General features: G+C 34.1%; 2 protein-coding genes across 3 annotated transcripts; both read right to left on the bottom strand.

Annotated features, from left to right (window-relative positions):
* Positions 1–1,573: 1,573 nt before the first annotated feature.
* On the bottom strand, positions 1,574–15,684 carry LOC109166847 (probable protein phosphatase 2C 60). Of its 2 annotated transcripts, none has more exons than XM_019315733.1 (12): positions 15,488–15,684; positions 14,624–14,749; positions 12,567–12,630; positions 11,206–11,314; positions 10,332–10,485; positions 9,896–10,021; positions 9,509–9,632; positions 9,303–9,379; positions 6,685–6,737; positions 2,721–2,775; positions 1,849–2,234; positions 1,574–1,798 (listed from the first exon to the last, which is right to left on the bottom strand). In XM_019315733.1, the coding sequence occupies exons 2-11, from the start codon at positions 14,738–14,740 to the stop codon at positions 1,959–1,961; spliced, it is 1,155 nt and encodes a 384-aa protein (XP_019171278.1). In that variant the 5' UTR covers positions 14,741–14,749; positions 15,488–15,684; the 3' UTR covers positions 1,574–1,798; positions 1,849–1,958. The 2 variants fall into 2 exon arrangements, with proteins under 2 accessions (XP_019171278.1, XP_019171279.1); XM_019315734.1 differs by lacking the exon at positions 15,488–15,684 and adding an exon at positions 14,840–14,864.
* Positions 15,685–18,206: 2,522 nt separating this feature from the next.
* Positions 18,207–23,330, bottom strand: LOC109166851 (TIMELESS-interacting protein). Its single transcript, XM_019315740.1, has 5 exons — positions 22,864–23,330; positions 21,358–21,480; positions 20,928–21,027; positions 19,558–19,670; positions 18,207–18,498 (listed from the first exon to the last, which is right to left on the bottom strand). Exons 1-5 carry the CDS (start codon positions 23,191–23,193, stop codon positions 18,301–18,303), a joined length of 864 nt encoding a protein of 287 aa, XP_019171285.1. The 5' UTR covers positions 23,194–23,330; the 3' UTR covers positions 18,207–18,300.
* Positions 23,331–24,502: the final 1,172 nt, after the last annotated feature.

Here is a 24,502-nt window from a genome sequence, read left to right as displayed (position 1 = left end):
TTTTTTGTTTGTTGAAACATAGATAGCAACTTTAATTAATCAGATTGAAATAAAACCACTCCAAACAACCAGTATGAAAAACGGACTGCTTAACAACAACGTGAGCCACCCAGTTCGCTGATCGTTTTACATACAATTCAATCTGATCCTAGACACTGTACTAACCCAAATTCGCTAGCTAGCTTTCCATCATTTGATTTCATCTCAGGCAGCCCATCCATGTTTCTATAATATATATATATATATATATATATATATATATATATATATATATATTTAGACATATGAGAACACTTTATTAGGTGAGAACGTGAAAACAAATCGTGTGTATCCATTTAATATTTTTAATGGTCTAGATTAGATTAAGTGTATGCGAACACGAATTAAATATAAGTTCCCGTGTGATTAAGTGTCTCCCATGCGGTTGTGCGGTGAGTAATGTGCGTGAATTTCGTACTTAAGGTGCGTGAATTTTTGTGCTTAAGGTGCGTGTGTTTTGTACTTAAGATGCGTGTGTTTTGTGCTTAAGGTACGTGAGGTTTATGTTTAAGGTGCATGTGTTTTGTGCTTAAGGTGCATGGATTTGTGTTCTTAAGGGGTTTTGTTTGTGTGCTTAATGTGCATGTGTTGTGTACTTAAAGTGCGTCAGTTTAATGCTTAATGTACGTCCAACCACACGGGAAGTCCTCCCCACACCTGATCCCTTCTCTCTCTCTCTCTAGTTAAGATTACCAAAAATAACAAAAATGGAAGCACAATTGAAGATGATCATTAAAAATTAAGGCATGTAGGGTCAAGAAAGTAAAGAAAGTATTTTTAAAGTGCTGACTTGGATATCGGGTGACAGAATAAGACGACCAGAAGCAACGAGCAATTGCAGTCGAAGCTTGGCTCTAGGCCGTAAGCTAGTAGTAACGGCATTTTCATTAGTGAACTTTGGTATATTTTTAAAGAGGAATGACTTATATGAAAGAGAGAGAAAATAAAATGATAGGTTCTAAGAGTAATTTTTTGTGGAACTCAGGAGGAGAGAGGAAAAAAAAAAAAAAAAGGAAACAGTTATGCATTTACTCCAACACGTAAAACATCTTATAATTCAGACAATCATGTTTTCTTTTTTTTTTTTTCCCTTCCCTCTCATCTTCTTGTTCCTAATAACACATGTAAAAACTCCTCAAAAACTACAAGTGATCAAGATACAAACATAAGTCACACTAGCTTTTTGTTGTACACAAATACATAGCAAAAATACAAATGAGACTACCAAGTGGCTTGTGGTCCATTGGTATCGGATTGCTCCCCTATGTGGGAGGTCTAGGTTTTGAGCCTCAGTGTAGGCATAAATTGTATGAGTATCCCCCTTCCTTTGTAATAAAAAAAAAAAAAATACAAATGAGACTTACATTTTACGTATTCTACATAAACCCTAAACCCTTTAAAAAATAAAATAACCTCCAATAGGGCTTGCATTTTTTGTTTGATCAACACCAGAAGCGCATGTCTCATTAGAGTTTTTCCTAGAGTTCAAAGACGGGAGTACAGGAGAAGAATTTAATCAGGGCACACAAATGGTACTAATGCAAGTTTGGCAACTTTGAAGATACTCCGTATCAGTAAAAATTACACACGAAAAAAAAAACATTAAAATAAACAAAAAAAAAAAAAAAAAAAAAAAAAAAAAGAACAGATGATGACTCCTTTGCAGTTTTGAGTCGGAGCTGTACGATTGTCAAACCTGGGGTAAACTCTATACATGCCATTTCAATTGTTCCAGTGCAGTACAGTGCAGTCACAAAAACAAAAAAAAAAAAAAAACAAAAAAAAAAAAAAAACAAAAAACAAAAAAAAAAAAGCATCACTATAAGTGTACAGTGCATTTAGTAGTAGATGCTGTAAGCCTTCACACATATTGGCAGATTAAAATTCCAAAAATATGGCTTAAAAAGCATAGATACCAGTCATGAACTTGATCCACACTCAACTGGTTTTGGTTTTGGTTTTGGTTCAGCTTCAACCTCACTGGAAGCATGAGATTTCTCATCCACTATAGGCAACTTATCATCAGAAGGGGGAGACAATTCAGCAGGTTCAGGCAACTCACAGGACCCCGAGTAAATTGGTTTCTTAAATTGTACCAGTAGCATAGTCATGTTGTCACATCCCTCACCTCCAGCAGTGGATGGCGCCAAACATCTATCAAGAACTCTTTCACATACTGTGGAAAGCTTGCTTTCCTGCACAATCAAAATTAAGCAATGAAATCAGGAGATTGGCATGCCAATTTCAATCCCAAGATCTACACAAATAATATTACTCAACAAATCAACTGAGATGTGTAATGCAAATGAGACAAGGACTCACATAATAAAAACACTAGCTCAGGGTTATGTTATTAATCTCATTGAAGATAGGACTCAAAAAAGGCAAACCTTGTGTAATTGGCCATTTATAATTCCACACAGGTAATTAGATTTTAAGCAATTAATAGCAACTACAACTTATTAGTTCCACTTTAAGTTCCCTGTAGGTTCTTAGCAATCAACTTAGTGCCACTTTAGTACTACTTTACTATTGCATTAGAAAACAATGAACAACAGAAGGCCACCTGACCTAGGATCATGGTGCAAAAGCATCACCCTTACATTTTACAACTTAAGTCATCATTTTTTTTTTTTTTTTGGTTGAGAGAATGCATAAAATGTTAATTCCAGAGCACTTACAGAGTGCAGCTGCTCATGTATAAAATCAACCAATTGCTGGCTTGACATACAATCCCTGAGAAGAATAAAACAGCACCCATACAATGATCACACTCTGCAGTATGTCGATATGAAACTGTAACATCTTGTTTCTTAAAAATTAGAAGAAAAAAAAATAGTAATAGTACATTAATTTTTCCTCTCATTTTGCACATCATAGAGATCTTTTAATACCCAATAAAAGATTGAGATAATTTTTAGATATGCAGGAAAAGAGATGAAATATTTACAAAAATATCTCTAGAATCTAGAGGTTATGAATTTCACAATTCAGACTGTTAAATGATGTGAAAGAATGAAAGGATTCATCTTATTCAATATAGAACTGTACAGGTACGAACTATTTATATAGGAATAAACTATAACCTAATGGGCCCATTCCTAACAAGCCTAGGGTTTCAACAAGAACCATATACCATTTTTAGATGCACATAATTCAGAAACATAATTATGGCCATAGCCCTGCCTGCAGAAACCATTACTTTACCATAATGGTAGCCAAATTATAAATTACAACTGCAAACTTTACTCTTACTTAGCATAATGAAGATTTACCGCAGAAACAACATAGATGTGAAAACCAACAAATATCATAATAGCAGCCAAAAATGACACAGAATGATTCATGTGCAATGCATTCAATGAATGAAGTGAAGAGATGAAAAGAACCACCACCTTTAATGTCATTCTAACATATCACACTAATCCCATGGTGAAAATTTTTGCATCTAATCTAATCCGAAGAAGGTATGGTAACTAAAACCAGAGACCTAATTCACCATTATCTACTGATTTGTACTTGTATCTTGTATGTTGAAATAGGTTTATCTATAGGGTTGTGTCTGTTTATGAATAGGTGTTAGTTATGAGTAGTTACTTACAGTTATGTTTATGTTTATATATACATATATATATATATATACTATGTTTCTTTGATAGAAACACATACAGATAATACAAAATCTTACATTATCTATATCTTTCAGTCTTATATACATTTTCCATTCCTTGATTCTTCATCATTGCTTCCGCTTAACTGGCGGGTGGTTGTTATTCTCCACCCGCCAGGCCATTCCATCTTTCAAATTCAACATGGTATTAGAGCCTAATTTCCTAAGGTATTTCAAACATCAAAATTACATTTTTCCAGTTGAACAGTAGTACACATAAGTTACTGTTCACGCGAAACCCTAATTTTTCAACACTGATGTATTTTTCCGATGAAGATTTTCCAGATTGTTGTTTTGCCCTTCTTTGGACCTTTTGGTGAAGTTGGCTTTTTGGGTTTGTTACCAACTTCTTTCCGGGGTGCTTTTGGTATAACCGTATTTGTTTCCTTATTTTCGGTATACCATATTTATTCCCTAGGGTTTTCAAGTTTGGTACCTTTTGTTTATTTCCAGAAGCCTCTTTTGTTATTCACTTATCCTATAAGGGGTATAAACAACAATCATGTGGAGTTCTTGGTATTCATACTTTATTCTTCGGGTGCATTTGTCATTACTTTGGGCTCTATTACATCCCCTTGCTGCTCATGCTTTGTTTGCTCTGCCGCTCTTGATGAAGATTGTTGTTGGCAAATCCTTGAGTGCTTATGTTGTTGTGAGGGTGTTCGTGTTAATCTCTACCCTTAGTGCCTTCATTCCCAAGGTTGTTCGTGACAAGCTTCGCCCCTGGTGCCTTCATTCCCAAGAGTTGTGTATAGCATTGTCCCTCCGAAGCCATCCAGCACTCTTATTCTCTAGCTGCTTTTAATCTTCATTTGTAATTTAAAGTAAGGTAGGTTGTATGTTTTAATCCAAACTTGGAACTTCCAGATGTTCCAGCTTGAGGGGGAGTGTTGAAAAATAAAGAGTTAGGTTTATCTATAGGGTTGTGTCTGTTTATGAATAGGTGTTAGTTATGGGTAGTTACTTACAGTTATGTGTTTGTATATATATATGTACTATGTTTCTTTGTTAGAAACACATACAGATAATACAGAATCTTACATTATCTATATCTTTCAGTCTTGTATACATTCTCCATTCCTTGATCCTTCATCATTGCTTCCGCCTAACTGGCGGGTGGTTGTTATTCTCCACCCGCCAGGCCATTCCATCTTCCAAATTCAACATTGTATATACCATACGGTTAATTAACAGTAGGTTTCCTTTTCACAAACTATGAAAGATTTGTTTCATATGAGATTGAGTTTTCCACAAAAAGGTGCATTAATCCAATGCAAGTGTTAAAATTCCAATGTTCCAGTGCAATTCATAAAGATGGAACTCTAACTTGAGTTTTTGACACTGTGGGAATGTTAATCTTTTTAACTACATCTATAAACTTTCTTCTTTTCCAAGGGGAAAAAAAACAATAAAAAACCACAGTTCTTGAATAGGAAGATAATCCAAAACTTTTAGATTTTTGTGGCCCCGTTCGGGTAACTAAAAGAGGCCCTACCAAAATCACAATCTTTAAAACCAATATAGTACTTTGTAATTTTTTCTAATAATAATAATAATAATAATAATAATAATAATAATAATAATAACAATGTAGTAAAATGTTGTTGTGCGCAAAGGAAAAAACAAAAGACATATTATGGAATAAATTACAATTATAACAACAACAATAATAATAATGTGCGCGCAATGCAAAAGGATTAAAAAATGTCCAATGCTAGCTACAAGTTTTGAACCTATGACCTCTAAATTAATAATACACAATAAGCACATGTTTCTACCATTTCTTCATAAAGCCTTTTAAGTATAATTGAAAACTTTTATTTTTTATTCCTAAACTAGCTAGGTAAAAATTAAATATTGGACCTTTTAAAATTTGGGAGCCCTGTGCGGTAGCCCAGCTTGCACAGCCCAAAATCCGGCCATGTCCAAAAGATGTCATTGACTCTCAAGCAAAACTATTTTGAATAACTACCATGTAAGAGCACTCAAAAGTAAACCTAATTCTTGAATATGAAGATACTCCAAAACATACAAGTACCTAACGAGCGAAAACATATTCCCTTCTAGAAAATAAGAGCTTGTCACTCTTAATATTCACAAAGTTCTGCAAGCCCCCAATATCCTTGGGGTTAATTAAAGTTCAAAAGTTCTCCTCAAATTTTAATATAATTTTTTTGGTGGGGAAGGTGAAAGAGTGTTACAACACAAAATATGTTATGAGCCCAGCAGCAAATTTTTTTTGTTTTGGATGTAGCCCTGGATTTCCACTATCCCCTCGCTGAATTGTAGACACCTCTATTGGGTGGGACAGCTGGCCTGGAGATTTAAGGCTACTACATACCCAAAGCCAAGGATCAAACCCTTGACGTTTGGTTAAGGATGGAAGATGGATGAGTCCCTTCCACTCAACCACACCTCAAATACTGATCAAAGCAATGTTCATTCTTTTGAAGTAAATTTCACCCCTAGAATGTTCCTTGCCTTTAAATAAATGTTCTTCATGGCTCATGTAGCTATTTGAGCTGGAATTGACATTCTACCAATTGAACATTTCAGTGGAAATACCCCCAGAATATTTTTAATAACTTAGTTATGTGCTATATTAGGAAATTGAGAGATTTATGAAATAGAAAGATTTAATGAATCAGCACTTTATTTTTATTTTTTTCCTTTGATTTGGGAGATTAGTTGCCTTTTTTATTTCCCAGAAGACTACGACAAATCTCTACAGCAGAATGGAAAGGTATAAGCAGTTAAGCGCCATTAATCCATATTCTCTGATTTCTCTCTGTTTTCAGTTTCAAAAGTTTATTTCGGGTTAATGCTTTCGCATAAAGTAGATGAACCAGAATATTCAGATTTGGATTATAATGCAAATATGCTTTGTATTTGGGCCGCATCTTTTCTGGTACTTTTTTGTAGAAAACAAAAGGAATACAAGTCTCGAAGTGAAAAGAGAAGTCTAGAGTGCATACCATATGCCATCACAAGCTAGCACAATAAAATCATCATCCTCGCATAGCTCAACCTAATTACAGAAGAAAAGAAAAAACCATTAAACTACTTTTCATAATGGATATAAGATAGTTTAAGCAGGAAAAGATAATTCCAACCTCATGAAAATTTACAAATCTATTTGACCAAAAGAACGATAATTTTTTTAAGATTGCATACAACGAATGAACTAAACAGACATGATTCTCAACAAAGGCATATGTCAATGTTTGTAATCTCTTTCATCATTTGAATCTTCGGTCTTATTTTAAAGTCAGGGAGAGTCTCCCCGACTCTTGGGCATATAGGCTTTTTGTCCTTTATTTTTGTGCATGTACAGATTCAATGGACATAGTGTATAGAGTGAGTTTGTCCCTATCTTTCACACTCGCACCAAGGGGCTAGAGTAGTCTCCTTGGCCCCACGACACCCCCTTTGTCTTTGGTATTTATCTTGGTCCTTTAGTAAAAGACAGTAAGGTATGCCTAGGCCTTACCGTACCTATGGATAGTTTACCATTCCGTGTTTATAAAAATAAAAAAACAACATATATTATGTCATTAAATGTTCAAAATGCCAAGGGTAAAGAGCATATTTTCCTTCAAAAAGATAATAGATATACACCCATTTCTAGTATAATGACACATATACCTCCCATAGAACTCAGCATCCTGGCCGAGGCCTACACACCATCATTTAGGGGCAAGTGTGATCTACTCTAATGCAAATTGTAGTATTGTATCCCACCATCATTCAAAAGGCACACATCAGCTGGCTCTAATTCCAACTGTGATGTTCCTGCCTAATGAAACTGTATGGTCTAAGGGGTTACCTCACAATTTTAAAACACTGCACTAGGGGAGGGCGAAGTGCACATTCAAAATCCAACATATGCTGATGTGAGATTAGCCTGAGGTGACACATCTAGTATTAACCATAAAAAAGTGGCTGATCTAGGAGTGTCAATTAAGTTACCACAGTTCCACAAAGGACAACAAAGAGACTGAAGAATAATGCAACATATTGACCCCAGATGCATAAAAACTTCTAGAACTGCTTAGCATGAAGCCTTAGAGTGAACTCGAAATATTGTAATTGGGTTAGAGTGTTGGTCTTTTTTTACAAGTATTTCTGTTCATAAAAGGGAGGTAATGCTTAAAAGCTTTACAGGGTGTCAAATATATGTGGAGTTAAGCTCCTCCCATGGCTATTTCAGCAAGGAATTCTGCTAGTCTTCGCAGTGTCAATTCCAGCATTCTTTTCCACCTGAAGTACCTTCCAGTATTATGATGCTTGTGCATAGAACTTCTAGTGTTGGGTGGAGGCCGGTAAAAGGCCAAGTCTAGCACCCGGTGGCTGGGGGGATTGTTGGCCAGAGGCCAGTAAAGGGTAAAGGCCAAGTTCAGCGCCCAGTGTCTCAAAAATGTGATGGCAGTTTATAAGGAAATAAAGTTGCGCCTTCGCTACTAGCTATAGATTTTGGCGTAAGTGGTAAGCGCTTTATCCTAGCATCTAGCATCTAGCATCTAGCATCGAAGAAAATTGTAATTTATCTTTTCATTTAGTATCCCAAAGCTTTTTTTATTTATTTCGAAAGGGTAATAATATATGAAAGCTACTTAATGAAGTCATTAAGTTTTATAAAAAGGCATTTTGGGGACAACGCCCTTGGCTGCACCGTGCACATCAAGGCAAGGCATTTCAGAACTGGCAAATGGTGATTGAAGATTGTTGCAAACTCTGCACTTTTGCAGGGCATGGCAAGTAAATATCAAGGGTAAAGCAACACCCTGGGCTTTAAGGCACACCTTTTTGAATTATCATATAACAAAGAGAAGTAATACAAATTATAAGAAATGAGCACAAGGAAGGGAAAAGAAGAAATGCTAACCAATTTTAAAAAAAAAAAAAATTAAAAATTAAAAAAAATTTTAAAAAAAAAAAATTTTAAAATTTAAAAAAAAAAAAAAAAAAAAAAAAAGCACAAGGAACAACTTTGCCCCAGTTTATATTGGACAACAATATATCCCTAAAACACATATTGCTTTTGTGCATAGTGAACAACTACATGGAAAGCTTTCCTCCCTAAAAAATCTGTGTAGGTCTACCTTAACCAGATATAATTAATACAGCAGCAAACAATGTGCAACTCAAGAGAACATTACAGAAGATAGCAAATCTGTGCAGTCTACTTTTGGATTGTATCTTGTCCCAAAAGTACAAAACTATAACCATTTCAGGAGATAGCAAATTTCTTCAACCAAAAGAAAGGGAGCTTTAGGAAATAACTATATTTGTTTCTTCATTAGCCACAGTATGACTTTGATTTAAATATCAAGATAAGATATTGAACAACAGAATGCATCTTTGAACAGTAACCACAATTTTTTATAAGTAACAGCAAAAACACATATTTTGAGAAGAAAAACAAAAAAAAAAAACCTACAGATTTTCATATTCAGTTTATTAAGCTAAGATGTGGTAGATGAAACGGCCTTAATATATTGCCTACAAATAAACGAAAGCCTTGAACTTGGCTTGATTTTGATACTAACACACACACACACACACACACACATATGGATAAGGAGAAGCATACTGTATTTATATCTGGACTGGCAGTTACTATTTGCCTCTCAGCTGGCAAAAATTTATTCTGCTTGAATTCCATATCTCCTGCAAAGATTAAAAAGATTGTTATTGATACAATTCCTGTGTATTAACAGAACTCCAATTTCAGTTGCAGCAGTATCAGAAAGAGTAGAACTATGGAATAATGCTCATACTGATAAAAACCAATAGTACCTATAGCTCTTGCAAGGTTTAGACTGCCATTCACTCGTCCATTATGAATGAAACCGCCGGCTTTTAGAATTCGTTCTCTTTCCACCTCAAGATCAGGTTTATGGTCCCTTGACAGATTGTATGCCTGCATCAGTGAGAGTCAGACAGAGAGGATTCAGCTCAAACATTAAAATCTACCAAACAACAGTTCACCAATCAATAAATTGTTCCATGTCTGGTACATTCAGACATTCAGTGCCATGGTCTGGTACATTCAGTACCTAGTACAAGTCAAATATTGGCACCTGTTGGAATCTCACAAAGGTAGGACTGTAATATAGATATCTAAAATATCCACATATAAATAGACTCAATAATCTTCAGAACTTTTCATAAGTTATCCACTACCTGACCCTTTCTTGATATTACACAGCGAGAATCACCAGCATTTGCAACAACAAGATGGTTGCCTCTAATGATTGCAACACAAGCTGTGCTTCCAGAAGTCGGTCCAGAAAAATCAGAGTGGGGCCCCTAACAACAGAATGAATTGGCAGTTAACCACATATCAACAAAAGAATGAAGAAAAAAAAAAAAAAAAACAAACAAACAAACACACACACAATGGAAAAACAATGTATGTTATTATAGGACAAAAAGTTCTGCTCTTGACAGAAGAAATATAATATCAATCTGCTCAGGTGATCATAACATGAATTGTGACTAAAACTCTAAAAGTACAATAAGTGAGCCTAGCTCACCACTGCATCAACTCATCAAGCCAAAACTTCTTTTTTCATGAACTATAAAACTAAAAAATGGATCATATCACAGTTTGAAGTACCTCCTCAAATGCCCAATCATCAACTTGATCATTTCCATCAGAATTTCTTGGAGACCATATCAGACCTTCTATCATACCAGTGAACTTGTTCAATTTATCCCCCAGAACAGCAAGCTCCCTCCAGCCTCTCTGTCCGCGCATCATCTCATCCATTCTGCATGACAAGTAGAACAAGGTTAGAATAAATTAAGACAATTTAAACAAACACTTGAAATAAATTATGATTCCATACACAAGTGTTAATTAGCACTTCCCAATAGGAAAATAGAAGATAAAATGTTACTTTGTACTTTACAAAAACAATTATAAATAAATAAATAAATACAAATTTAATAATGACCCTTTTAAAATCCAGAAAAAGGGCCACTATTCAACAAATAAGAACTCGTTTTATAACTAACATACAGAAGACGAAATACAACTTATCAAGTAAGACAATTTTGACGCAGCACTAAAGCAAGAGACGATGAAAGAAACCAGTGGCCTGGAAAAGAGGTTGTCTGCATTTATAAGTCTGTTTTTGTTTATTTCTATATTGGTTTGCTGAAGAAACTTTAGTCTTACATGAAGGATAATCACCTTCTGCGCATTAAGCTACGTACTAGTGCTTTCAGCAAAAAAATAAAAATAATAAAAATCCAAAAATTACTCCAAAATACAATAAAGCAATATCAAGTCAGCAGGAGAAACAACAAGCATAACAAACGACATTTTTTAAACATGTTTACTTTAGCAGCAAATGCTACATAATGTGTAGAATCAAGACATAAACATCATAAAGTAAATAAAGACATTAAATACTTAATTTAGTCATTAATGTCAATTCTCAAAATAATATTTAAAGAATCAGTAAAAAAGAAATCGAGCAAATGACCTAAAAAAGGCCTTCTGCACAGAAGTTGCAATATCACCAGCCAGATAAGCTTCATGTTTAAGCACTTGTTGATGAAGATACTTGGCACAGAATTTAGCCACAACCTTCCCTGCAATATAAGAATGGATCAACAAAACTAACATTAAGATGACCAATTAAAAACAGCAATTGTCATGGACTATAATTAAGATGTTTTAATGAGGCTTCCCAAGCCCATCATACTCTCTCACAGCACCAAAAGTTATCATGAATTATATCATAAAGAACATCTTCAAGACTTGGATGGTCCATTAAGTTGAATTTGAGTTACATAAAGATTTCTCAACAAACGAAGGGACATGAAATATCTGTGCAGCTATGCAGAGATGGAAATTGTTAAAGAGTCCCACATTGATAAAATAAGAGAGAACATATGGGTTTATAAAGCCAAGGGTTAGACTAGCTAATAGCTTGGATTTAATCTTTTAGTGCGGCTTGGCCCATGTGCATTATAGCCAATTGAGTGACCCTAGCCCAATCTTAATTTATAACAGAAAGAAGGAGAGTGACAAGGTAGAAGTTCAACATCATGCACAGCCCAACCACCCTGAGGAAGCTAATCTAGGAAATAATCCACAAGCATTTTGTTCAAAATTAGTTATTTATGAGTTATGACTGAAACTAGGTTAATCATCTTCAAGTCAACCGCTTAGAAATCCATTTGTATATGTAGTTAATGTAGTTTAATGAACTTCTTCAACTGTTTCATCATAATTTGTTCAGTTCAATTTAGTCTCTCATTAGTCATTCTATCAACCTCTGGGAATGTGTCGGGGGAGAACCAGTAACATCAGTCTTCATGAAGGCATGTCAGTTTTAATTCTTTTGAATGGGTCAAGAGCAAATACTAAAAGGCTAAAAGCACAATTTCCTATTAAACTCTCCATGAAATCAATTGTTCATCAGATTAACAATATTCCAATAACATTCAAGTAAGAAAGGTGGAGAGAGGAGGAAGGAAAATGTTGTATATACAAGTTTGTTGGTACTCTAGTAATACCCCTAAAAGGTTGAAAAGAGAATCAGAAGCATATTGAAGTAAACAAGTTCTGAAACACTGAAAAGTTGGAATTATCAGATGCCACTGCTCAGGAATTAAACATGGAACATACAAAAATAGCTATATCTGATATAAGCATATAGCAGATCATTTATACCCAAGTAAACAAAACAGTGTCATTATTTCTAGTTTTCTACATAACTAGATGTACACTTCAATTTAATTCTGTCACACCCTCTATCTAAAATCAAAGTCACTACTATTAGAGTATTAGAACACATAACATACCATCATAGAATGACCTAAGCCAGAATATAATTACCTCCATGACCATCATAAACGCCAAAATAGGAAGTGGTAGTGTCCAAGTCAAGGATCGCCGCATGCTAAACAAATAAGAAGCAAGATTTAGAGAAAAATGATTTATAAATTTTGTAAATCCAATATAGATATGTACATGCACACACACACACACAGGCGCATAACTTCAGAGCATCTCACCAATAAATAACTTGTAGAGTACACTCATGGCTATGATTATCTAAAATGTATGTACTGCTAAAAATTTAAAAAAAAAAAAACAAAAAAAAAAAACAAAAAACAAAAAAAAAAAACAAAAACAAAAAACAAAAAAAAACAAAAAAAAAAAACAAAAAAACAAAAACAAAAAAAAACAAAACAAAACAAAACAAAAAAAACAAACAAACAATTAAGAATACCAAATTAATATGCACAACTACACAAGACCATCATATACACACAATTACTGGATTTACTGCTATTAAGTTACAAACTCATGTTCTTCATTGTTTGAAATTTCTTCACTTCTAGTTCTGGCTAATTCATCTTCTCCCTCCACCCCCTTCATTTTTATTTCCTTAATGCTTTGCTTTGTTTAGGAATTTAGGAAAGAGGATGTAGTTGAGAATCCCTATCTTTTTGGTCAGAGAAGGAGAAAGATATGTAAATGTAATTGATGACTTTATGAACTTTATAATAAGTTTAACAACATTTTTATTTCTATAGTTAACTTCTGTCTAGTACTGTAGTTTTTGCATACTATATTAAGCCCCTTCTTGGTGCTCTGATTTGCGACTAAAAGCATTACTTCTAAAAAAAGAAGGTAAAGAAACTATGGAAGTTTTTTTTTTAAGCATTTGGCTGTCAATGGGGAAGGAAAATGTGTTGGCAAGAAGCCAAGAACTTTTATATTTTAAATAGAAAATTAATTGAAATTTAACATAATGCCGTATTGCATCTCACAGCCATTAGCACATGACTTTGAGTCTTTGACAATACAATGAAAGCCCACTTATTTGGCGTTGAAAATCAAATTGTGTCATTTCCATAGTCCACGATTTGGCCCCATGATCTTCAGCATTCTTTGACAAGTTTCAGAAAAAGAGAAAGAGATAGAGAGAATAAAGCAGGAAGGCAATGGATATCTACAGTGGTAAGTGCAGTATCTAATAAGGTGTAAATCAGCACAGAAGAGAATTCAAAAAGGTTGGGCTTCAGTGGAGGAAACAGTGACTGCAAAAGAGGGCAAAAGGTGACAAGTGAAACAAAGAGCAGTCAAGAGGGGTCAGGGTCCTTGGGTGAGAAGTCTCGTACTCTTCTTCCTTTTTTTTATATATTCTCCCACAATCTTTAGAATTTTGGAAATAGACTTGACTTTCCTCCTCATTTCCTTCCTTCAGGCTTCACCTGCCCTTCCCATCTTCCTTTGCCTCCAGATGTAAAGAAAAACATCTGGGAATGATTCGCGATGAGTCCCATGTAACAGAATGTGGTTTAAAGGTAGGAGGATAGAAATGTCAAGTGGCACTCGGAATCAGACACAAGCATATAGTAGGATGTGAGATTTATAAATTAAGTGAAGGTCAAACACAAAGAATGGATACAAAGCAAACGCAAGTGCTCTGTCAATACCACAAAAAAAAAAAAAAAAAATTGATCCAGCCTTTTTTATACATGGGTTGGTCAGCTATTTAATGGATAATCATACTTTAAGGACCAACTGATATATGATCAAACAAAGAAAACAAAATTTAGTTCAATCAATTTATGAACTTGATCCTGAATTTAAGATTTTTAAATTAATTTGAAAATTGTTCTAGATAAGAGGACATGCATCTTCCATGAGACAAATGTATGTCTTATAACATGAAATTTGGAGCATTTCTCTGAGCCATGTGAGTGTCAACATGGACACAACCTCGATGCATGCCTTTCTAGGCAAATGACTAATTCTTAAAACCTCATTTTTTCTTGCATACGCCACAACATATCAGATATTAAGCATTCAATACATTTGTACCACAAACATCTTATAACCAGCATAAATCAGATGGACTCATTGATTACTCATTTACTCACCGCATCTTCCATTGTTGCACGCCATCCTTGCATGGATGATAAACCATATCTAAGCCTTGTATTCTCACCATTCTCTGAGAACTTCTCTGTTTTTGGAGAACTAAGGTATATACCCATCACTTTTAACTGAAACCACAAGAGCGGAAGAAATTCCATAGCACTAAATCATAAAGGTTGAGCCAACAGATGTGCAGAGAAGAATATAAGGTAGGATACCTCTGAACTTAATTGAAACAAAATGTTCTGTTAATTGAAAAACAAGGGAATCCATCTTGCAGATCATACATACTTGGCATTCTGTCCTTTCATATAACTTTCAAATTCCAAAAAATACAATCAAAACCACAAATGCGCATTGCCATATATAAATGCATAGATTGAATCTAACTAGAAAACCTTTAAACTGAAGCAAGTCTAAGATAACTTCAAGCATGAGACTAGTATTTCATGAACCCTAATAACAATATCTTATCATTCTCATGTCAGACCATCTGTTCCTGAGGCTTCCCACTTCAAATTCACATGTCCAAACCAATCTTGCTGAGCAATAATCATCAATCAGAGCAACCTTCCCTCACTCTTACTCACAAATTAAATAAGGCCCATAAAAAAACTCACCAATATATCTTTGGATCTACAAACTCCTAGAAGAGTTCCAAATGAACTTAAAAGAATATAAATAAACTGCCAATTAACATTAAAGAGTAAGAACAAAAGCACACAAGATCAAAAGGATATGCAGAAAGTAAAGAATACCAGAAAATATATTCATATAAACCACACATAAATAAATATCACCCACAATTTTACCGGATGGCGGAAAATAATAATACAATAAAGTCTACAGAGGGCTCGTGGACTGACCTTCCCAGTTGAGCGATCGTACTCAACCTTGAATCAGAGCCAACTGCACGAGCAGAACATACAATCCGACACTTTGAAAAGTTATTAATACCCAGTAATTATGAAGATAAAATGAGTATTTGCAATACGGAAACTCGGAAAGAGGCGAAGATAGAGACAGAAAGAAGGTCTTCAGACAGAGAGAGTTGATTTTGAACAGTTAAAAAAAATAGGATTGTATTATTCTATGAATTTATATGATTATGTGAAGATTCTGATGACTGTCTTTTGATTTTATCTTTAATTTGACCTTGATTTTGAAGACAACGCGAGAGCAGACGCTGGTAGGCGTTGTGTGCGAAAATGGTCTATGCTACAAGACATCTGCAGTAGCCAACTAGTGACTAGGGGTGACAATTCTGTTCGACCGATTCGAACTAAATCGGATCAAATTAAATTAGTAATATACTGAAAAATAAAATGAGTTAATACTCAAAATCGTCCTCGACTATAGTGATTTTTCTCAATTTCGTCCTAAACGACTTTGGTGACATAATATCGTCCCAGACTTTTGTGTTTCGCTCAATTTAGTCCTCCATTTGTTATTTCGTCAAATTAGTGTTAAATAAAGGGACAATTCAGTAATGTCAATATTGATCTCTCTTTACTTTCAACTTGTGAAGTGCGAAATTTCTCTTTCTTGTACGAATTACACCCAGAATTACTCCCGGACCTGCAAATCAAATTTTATATTCGCAGTTTTAGGAGTAATTCTGGGAGTAATTCGTAAAAAAAAACAGGATTTCGCAGTTCACATGTCTATGAGTAAAGAGATGCCAATATTAAAATTACTGAATTGTGTATTTATTTAACACCAAATGGACAAAATAACAAATGAGGGACTAAATTGAGCAAAAACACAAAAGTCTGGGACTAAATTGAGCGAAACACAAAAGTCTGAGACGATATTAGGTCACCAAAGTCGTTTAGGACGAAATTGAGAAAAACCACTATAGTCGAGGACGATTTTGGGTATTAACTCAAAATAAAATGGTTCAATTTTTTTATAAATTGAACGGTTTGAAAGATTCAGTAAAACACTGAATCGGACCGAATATCTTTTGATTTTATTAATTATTTTTTTGATCCTGGATGAAGGTGCTATCCAAATAAACTAGCAGTTACTAAATATATGTCCATTGTCTGTTCCGTCAGTCTATATTCTCACTGGTATCTCTTTTAAATTTTTTTATTTAATTTCTTCCTTGAAACCAAATTAAAAAAAAAAAATGAACTAAAGCCCGATAACCTCGTTTAACTCTCTTGGCATGTGAGAAAGGACATTTTTAATTGCAAAAATGTCATAAAAATATGAAATTATATTTTTTTGCTAAACTTAAACCTATTATGAAGAATTTGTTGACCATTCGAACCTCTCTTTTCTCACTTTGTCTGTCATATTTATTATTCATTAATCAAATCAATTATTTTTAAATACTTATTTTCATTAGTAACTTTTAATTATTTTTATATTTAATAATACTTTTAGTATAATTTCATATATGGGGGGTGTATTCAATCATGACTTTCATAGAGTTTTAAAGACTTTTATGAACTTTAAAAGTTTGGAGGTATTCAATTCAAACTTTTAGAGAGTCTTTAAAAGTTAGGCGGTATTCAATCAAGATTTTTAAAGAGTCTTTAAAAGTCGTGTGGTATTCGATTAAGACTTTTAAAGAGTCTTTAAAAGTCATGTGGTATTCAAAAAGTTATGAACTTTTGTAGACTTTTTAATTTTAAGACTTTTGTAGACTTTTCATTCTCAAATATAAATAGTTGAAATCCAACCCTCAACCCCAAGATTTCAAATTTTCTTTCTAACAACTTTGAATGTTTTCTCTCTCTATTTAAACTCTATTTTTCCCCTCTATTTAAACTCTATAAACCTATCTAAATTCAATAAAATTATTTTTTCTTCATTATCCTATATTTTCGTCATACCTAAACTCTACCAATTTTTTTATCTCTCCTAAACTTTAAAATCTTCATCTAAAAATTCGAAATAATATTATTTTTGCTTCATTATTGCTTGTTTATATTGGTTTTTATTTTTTTTCTATGAATTTTTTATCCCTAACTATCTCTAATTCTCCCTAAATACATGAACAACGCAAAATTTCATCGTCAAATTTTAATATATGTTTCATAATATTCATATAAATACTTATATAAATATGTAATAGAGTCAATAGCATTCAAAAAATATAAATACTTATATATTTTTTGATTTTTATTATTTTTATGTTTATATTCGTAATATATATTTTTCTTTTTTCTTTTTAACAACAGGTTACTACGTATAGCGAATTAATATTTTGTAAGAAAATTGTAAATGATAAGAATAAAAATCATTGAAAATTTGTAAAGATGTATTCAATTTAGAATTTCAATGACTTTTGTAGACTTTTTAAAATAAAAAGTTGATAAAAGTCTATAAATGTTTTTTGTATAGACTTTTAGAGAGTCTTATAAAGTTTTAAAAAGTTTTGAATGACTCTATAAAAGTCAATCAAAGTTTATTAAAATATATCATTTTAAAAGTCTTTAAAACTCTACAAAAGTCATGATTGAATACACCCCCTAATACTAAACTTAATATTATAAAATTTTAAATTAAAAATAACTTCAATTAAATTTCGTTAATGAAACAAATAAAATGGGACAAAAAATACTCCATATATAATAGAAACATTGATCATATTGAAAATTAAACATAAAAAATAGTAGGAATGCTTTGCACAAAACAAAAATAAAAACAATAGCAATTAATAAGTCTAGAGGGCATGAGGTTGGGCAGATCGAGCAGCACGAGCAATAGCAGCTTTTTGTAATGCCTTCAGCTTGTTTGCCTCCATACGAGCTCTTTGCTCTTCTGAGATTCCAATTACCTCTGCATCACTTGCCACATTACCGCTTGTTGGCTCTTTGCTTCCACTTTCATCACTCTTACGCTGTGGCTCATGAGTTGGTTCCTGTCCGTCATCCATCATGTCACAAATAATGAGTTACCAATATATAATCGCACTACACATAACTGCGCAAAATAAATACAGAGTATATGCATTCCTTTTGTCACACTAGTTAGTCTCTTGGAGTTACATTATTTTTGTATACCTTTTAAAACTTTTTTTTTTAATTCTATCCTTCTATTTATTTTAAAATCTATAAAAAATTTGAAGCCAAATGTCAAGAGACATGAATTTTTAAATAAATAGCAAAACTATAAAAATGATTATTTCTGAGTAACACTATTTGTTCATTATGGTACACTTCCATTACACTATTTTATTAGAGCAAGGTCAATGATTAAAACATTTTGGTGAGTTTTTGTCATGATTGTTGCCTAGTTGGATGAAAGAAAAAAAAAAATCAAAACAAAAAAGGCAGGCTTAACGGGCACATGAACAAAAAACTTTGTCTCAAAAACTGGAGAAAAATAAATCCCCAACGGGGGATGCCCTTAACATTTGAGGGCTTCTTTATTCTCAACCCTAGAATCCCTGTCAATTCAATGTTATTGCAATTGGCTTCCTTACATCCCCAGAAGCCTTTTCAACTGCAGTTGGTTTTTGCTCCAAGGATAACCTGCTGCACCTTTAGTGTAGCAGAAAAGTTTCCGGCAAATATCTCTAATCATTACAGGCTGTAGGTCACAAAATCACTTGCCAAATTGCAATTTAGCTCATTTTACTCCTAAAACAAGTTTTGTGTTTCCCCTTATTTCTTTTATGCACCCATGGTGTCTGCCCCATAAGGGACATAATAATTCTCCATCCCTATTTTCAGAAATAGGGAGTAGGAAAGAACTAAAGATGAAGATTCAGTTCCACACTATAGAGAATAATTTAACAACTACCCTTCTGGCCACAAAATTCATGGTTTTTGTAGGAACATTTTACTTATTAGACCTGAAAATATGAGGTAAAAGAAACATAGCTTACCAATAGTAATCACATAAACACATCAACTTCAGCAAACAATGCACTAGAACCGAACCCTATGATTTTAACCAGCAGAAACATGGTACTTACTTTCATTGCATTCTCCCAGACCTGATGAATCATTTCTTGCTCAAAGACATCTCCATCAAGGTTCATAACACCATCTTTCTGGAGAGAATTGGGTTCCTCTAAGCTCCTATTCTCTGAAAGAGAAACAAGTTGTGCATACAAATTTAGAAGTATTAGAATAAATATGTTGAATTCTGCAGTTCTAAAATGTCAAACAGTTAGCATTAAGATAAGAGGAAAAAAAATCATTTAATGGATTGTCTACATACGTCATAATCTAACCCTAGGTCCTATTCTTTCCCTAGACCCCGCTACTAAGAAGGATGCTCGTTTCTTAAAATCAAAATAAGGTGAAGGTGGTCAGTAATTAATAGTTATACACAAACAATTTCATGGTTACAGACTTATTTTGCATCCAGGGTTCCCCTCACTCCACTGAGAAATACACACACACACACACACACACAAGAACACAACACAAAGAGAATCTTTTTACAGCTTGCATGACTGGACTATTGAAGCAGCCAATTGCAAATACACATTAGTGAAACCTCACCAAATCTTTGTCACATTAGAGATAGAAGGGCACAATGAGAACTTTAAAGGTAAAAAATCAGGGAGGGAACTTTGAAAGATAGGAACATAGTTCAGTACTTAATTATATGGTAAATTAATGGCACAGTTAATAGCTAAGAGAAAACCAAGACTAGGATTATGGCCTAATTTGGAAGCTGGAAATGAATTTGAAGTTTGTGCAATGATCTAAAAATGCACCATATTGGCGTAGTTTTCTTTTTAACAGAGAATCTGAAAATGCAGTATGCAACTATGCTGGTAAGAAAGGGAAACGCTTTATGGAAGAGCACCTGATGGAGAATCATGTGAAATGTATCATTCAAGGGTATGTTTACTAGTCTTTGATCTAAGGAAATCTGAATAGACTTATGGAGTACAAATATTAATACAATTAGCAACAAAGACAGGCATTGGCTGTCTCAATTTCACAGTCCACTTGCATTTCAAATATAACCAATTAGTCAATTACAATGGGTGCAATGCACAAAAGCTGCTTTTTTTATTCTACAAGTCAATCAGAAAAGCTAGTGAATTATATATATTTCCCATTCTCAAATCATAAAGATGTATAGTAAGGTTAACAATTCCTAGCAGAGAACCTATACACTGTTACATTATTTCATTCTGTACTTAAGTGGTCGGTACCAAATTATGAAATAAGTTTATTTGAGATAGAGACTATATATGATGTGACATTACTTTATTTATTCATTGCTTAGGTGATTTGAATCAAAATTATGAAATAAGGTTGGGAGTAAACTAATTATTTACTAACAAATAGTCAAATATTCATAAAGATATTGATCTATGTGTACCTTGTTCCTTATTTGAGATCTGTTCTTGAACTTCAGGCTCATGGAGCTTGGCTGGATCAACTCCATTGGCAACCCTTTCCCGCAAATCTCTCAAACATAACTTGTGAACAAAGAATAAAAATATATTGGGTGAGAACATGTAACACTGATGAGCCTAAGCCTAGCCACTTCAAACAACATCACTTAGACAGAAGAGAGAAAGTTAGTAGTGAAGACTGAAGATGGAGCAAAAAATAACCAGGAAGCTTCAACTTATTTATAATGATATGTTAATGTTTGATTATGCAAATAACAAATTATGCATGCTATTTTTAAGCTTATAATCACATAAATCCATATTCCCATGCCAACATACATGTTCCATCTCAAATAAATTGTTTTATGCAACACAAACTTTAAACAAAGACCACAAAATGGATGCATGGGTTACCTTGACACGCTTTGAGGAACCAACTTCCTCAACCTTATGTACAAACTGATCAAAGGAGTAGTAGGGAAGTAAACGTGAATGCCAATCAGCATACAAGCCAAGTAGGTTTCTCAAATCAGTGACCTGCAGCAAATTCAACAAACTAAGCTTCCAATCTCTAACCACAGATGATAAAAGATGTAAATAAAAGATCACTGCTTCTTACCAGCATAGAGGATAATTAGAACAGGATCAACTAATGACATTCTTATGGCTTAGTTTTTGCTAAATCCTAATAGTACAGAAATGAGATCCAACAGGCAGGGGCAGAAGCCCCCAAATTTATTAATAGGTATATATGTATATATTATTTAGAATAAGGATAAAAAAATAAAAAATAAAAACTCTTTTGGCCCCCCTCTAAAAAAAATTTTAAAGTCTATTGTGTATAGATTAAATGAGCCCAAAATACATAAATTAAAGACCAAATTCACTAAAAAAAATAATAATAATAAACCAAGTAATCAAATCCACCATTAGCTTATTTCCAGACATCAAGTATCCAATTTAACTTCAAAAGTCTTCAAATTTGAGGTATATACTTTAATTTTATTAGTTGATTAATTAATCAGTGATTTATTGCATGTTTTTATTATTCATTAACACTTTTAGGATGTACATTTGCTAATTTAAAGGATTAGTTTTGAAATTGGCAAAAACTAATATTGGTTTTCTTAATTGTCCCTCAAATTTTACAATATTAGTTAATAAGATAAGTAAAATAAATATCATTTAATTATCAACAAGATTGTTGTCAACAAAATAATTGAAAACTTTTATTTGATAAAAAACAACAAGAAAGATTTAAATAAATGTAAAACTTTTTATTATTGTACATATTTTGTGTTATGTTAAAAATTCAAAAGTAACAATTGGCATGAGTGTTGATAGTGTAATAATTATGTATTTCACACATTGCATAGTGTCATTAGAAATCATTGTCAATAATATTTGATACAATCATGTATGGTATAAACAATGCTATTCGGTATGGTTGGTACCGATGACATTGTAATTTTTCTCTATAATTTGGCCCCCCAACATAATTTTTATGGCTCCACCCCTGTAAACAGGGGACCATAATTCGTACAAATTTCAAATTTGTTACCATGAAGGAAACAACACAACATGCTAGTTTATATTTTACATTATACTAGTATTATTAACAATGGCAGGATAGATCCAGTCAAATCCCACACCAGTGACATTTATATACTTTTGAATGGTATTGATGTAGGAAGTGGAAGTCACTAGATTCTGAAAAAACACAAGCATAGAAAGTATGGATTATATCATGAATCCATCTAAACTGTAAGTAAAAACCTGAATTCATTCTTTAAAAAAGAGATAACATATTTAAAATTGTAGTAAATGTCAAGTTTTCCACATAATTTTAATAAACTATCCGCAATAATGAACATAAATTCAATGAAATTGAGGGCGGATAAATGGGAAGATTAGTAATACCTCGTGCCCACGGCCATGGTACTTGAAAGCACGAGGAAAGTGGCGGAGGATGTGGCCGAGTCCGTCGTCGGAAAGAAGGGAATCAGCAGTCAGTTTGGGCCGCGTCCTCGTGCCCATCTTCAGTTTTGAAGAACTGCCGCCGGCGCTTGAGTTGGAAGGGTACGGCGCCGATTTGCGAGTAGACGTGTATGTATTATGAGGAGTAGAAGTGGAATTGTTAGGGTTATTGCCATTACTGGGATTGGAAGGGCAGTCCCTGGACCAGTGGCCGGGGCGGCCGCACTTGTAGCACCCTGTAGGAGCTGCTCCACCGCCGCCGCCTTTCTCCATTTCTCCAATACGATGTTTTCCTCCTTTTCCCCTTTAAATTTGCCCTGTGTAGCTGTGTAAGTCGAGAAGGCGGGGATATGATTTTTATGCCTGCTGTTTTGGCGGGAAACTGTGAGAGGGAAGGAAATAAACTGGTACAAAAGTGAATCGTGTTTTTAACAAAACTTTCCTTTTATTTTTTTATTTTTTTATAGATAGGTTTTTTTTTTAAAACCAAGTCATTAGATTAAAGCAAACTCAAGATACAATAAGGCGGTATAGTTTCCCACACACTAAGGACCAGTTGTCTGTGTTAACACATGAGTCACCTGATTCACTGACCTTTTGATATGGTGAACCAACACGTTCTCAATGTCATTAGCAATGAACCTACATTGCTTAACAACTAAATCAACATACGACAAGTCATGTTTAACATAATTAAAACTATAACAAAAATTTAAACAATCTGACTCAATAAAATACATAGTTTTTGGACGACTCTTAAGCCATGACAGAGCTTCCTTGAAAGCCAGGGCCTCAGCTAAATAAGCATCACATACCCTCATTAGCATCTCACCGCAAGCTGCCACGAATTCACCATTATGGTTTCTTATGACTGCACCAAAGGAAGCCACGTGATCGTGAACAGCAACATCTACATTACACTTTAAATAGCCCAATGGTGGCGGCACCCAAACGGCTCCAGGTTGTACATGTTGATTAGGGGTGATAGAGTGTGGCGATAGAGCCACCTCCCATGCTGTGAGTTATGAATCCACATATTTACACATCTCATTGATGTTCCACTGTTTTTCGTTCCGCACCTTCTACATAACCCAAAACATGCACGCCATTGTTAATCCTCGAGCTCCATATGGGTTGCGCAGGTTCTCCTGCACAAAATTAGCAAAAGTCTCACCATGCATCACGTCACCTACACCCCATAATTGGCGTGCCAGAGGACACTCACATAGGATATGATAAATGGTTTCCAGAGTCGCGGCACAGATAGGGCAGCCACCCCCAACATAAACTCTCTTAGTCTTTAGGACCTTTCGAACAGCGCCAAATAAAATTCTTAACCTTTGGAGGAACCCTCAACCGCCACAGTTTGTGCCATTCCGATGAACACTATACTATGTTGCGTCACATTAGCCTGCACCAACTGTCGGTATCTATGCTTCACAGTGTACTGGCCCCGAACATCATACCTTCAATACCACGCATCGCCATGCTCCGTCGAAATTGGGGTATGTTGTATCCTGCTAACATCTCTCAGTAAAAATATGTATCTCAGTAAGTCAACATCCCATGCACCTTCATTAGT

This window comes from Ipomoea nil, unplaced genomic scaffold (assembly GCF_001879475.1).
Source record: "Ipomoea nil cultivar Tokyo-kokei standard unplaced genomic scaffold, Asagao_1.1 scaffold3109, whole genome shotgun sequence".
NCBI lineage: Eukaryota > Viridiplantae > Streptophyta > Magnoliopsida > Solanales > Convolvulaceae > Ipomoea > Ipomoea nil.
Note: the sequence above shows the minus strand (reverse complement) of the source record. Positions and strands in the feature narration are given on the sequence as shown.

Coding starts and splice junctions, on each gene's coding strand:
- LOC109166851 (XM_019315740.1), bottom strand. CDS start 23,193: ATGGAGAAAGGCGGCGGCGGTGGAGCAGCTCCTACAGGGTGCTACAAG. Junction 21,028..21,357: donor GTTCCTCAAAGCGTGTCAAG/GTAACCCATGCA, acceptor TTTGTTCACAAG/TTATGTTTGAGAGATTTGCG. Junction 19,671..20,927: donor GATCTCAAATAAGGAACAAG/GTACACATAGAT, acceptor TTTCTCTTTCAG/AGAATAGGAGCTTAGAGGAA.
- LOC109166847 (XM_019315733.1), bottom strand. CDS start 14,740: ATGGGTATATACCTTAGTTCTCCAAAAACAGAGAAGTTCTCAGAGAAT. Junction 9,380..9,508: donor AAACCTTGCAAGAGCTATAG/GTACTATTGGTT, acceptor TAATCTTTGCAG/GAGATATGGAATTCAAGCAG. Junction 2,235..2,720: donor TACATGAGCAGCTGCACTCT/GTAAGTGCTCTG, acceptor TTGATTGTGCAG/GAAAGCAAGCTTTCCACAGT.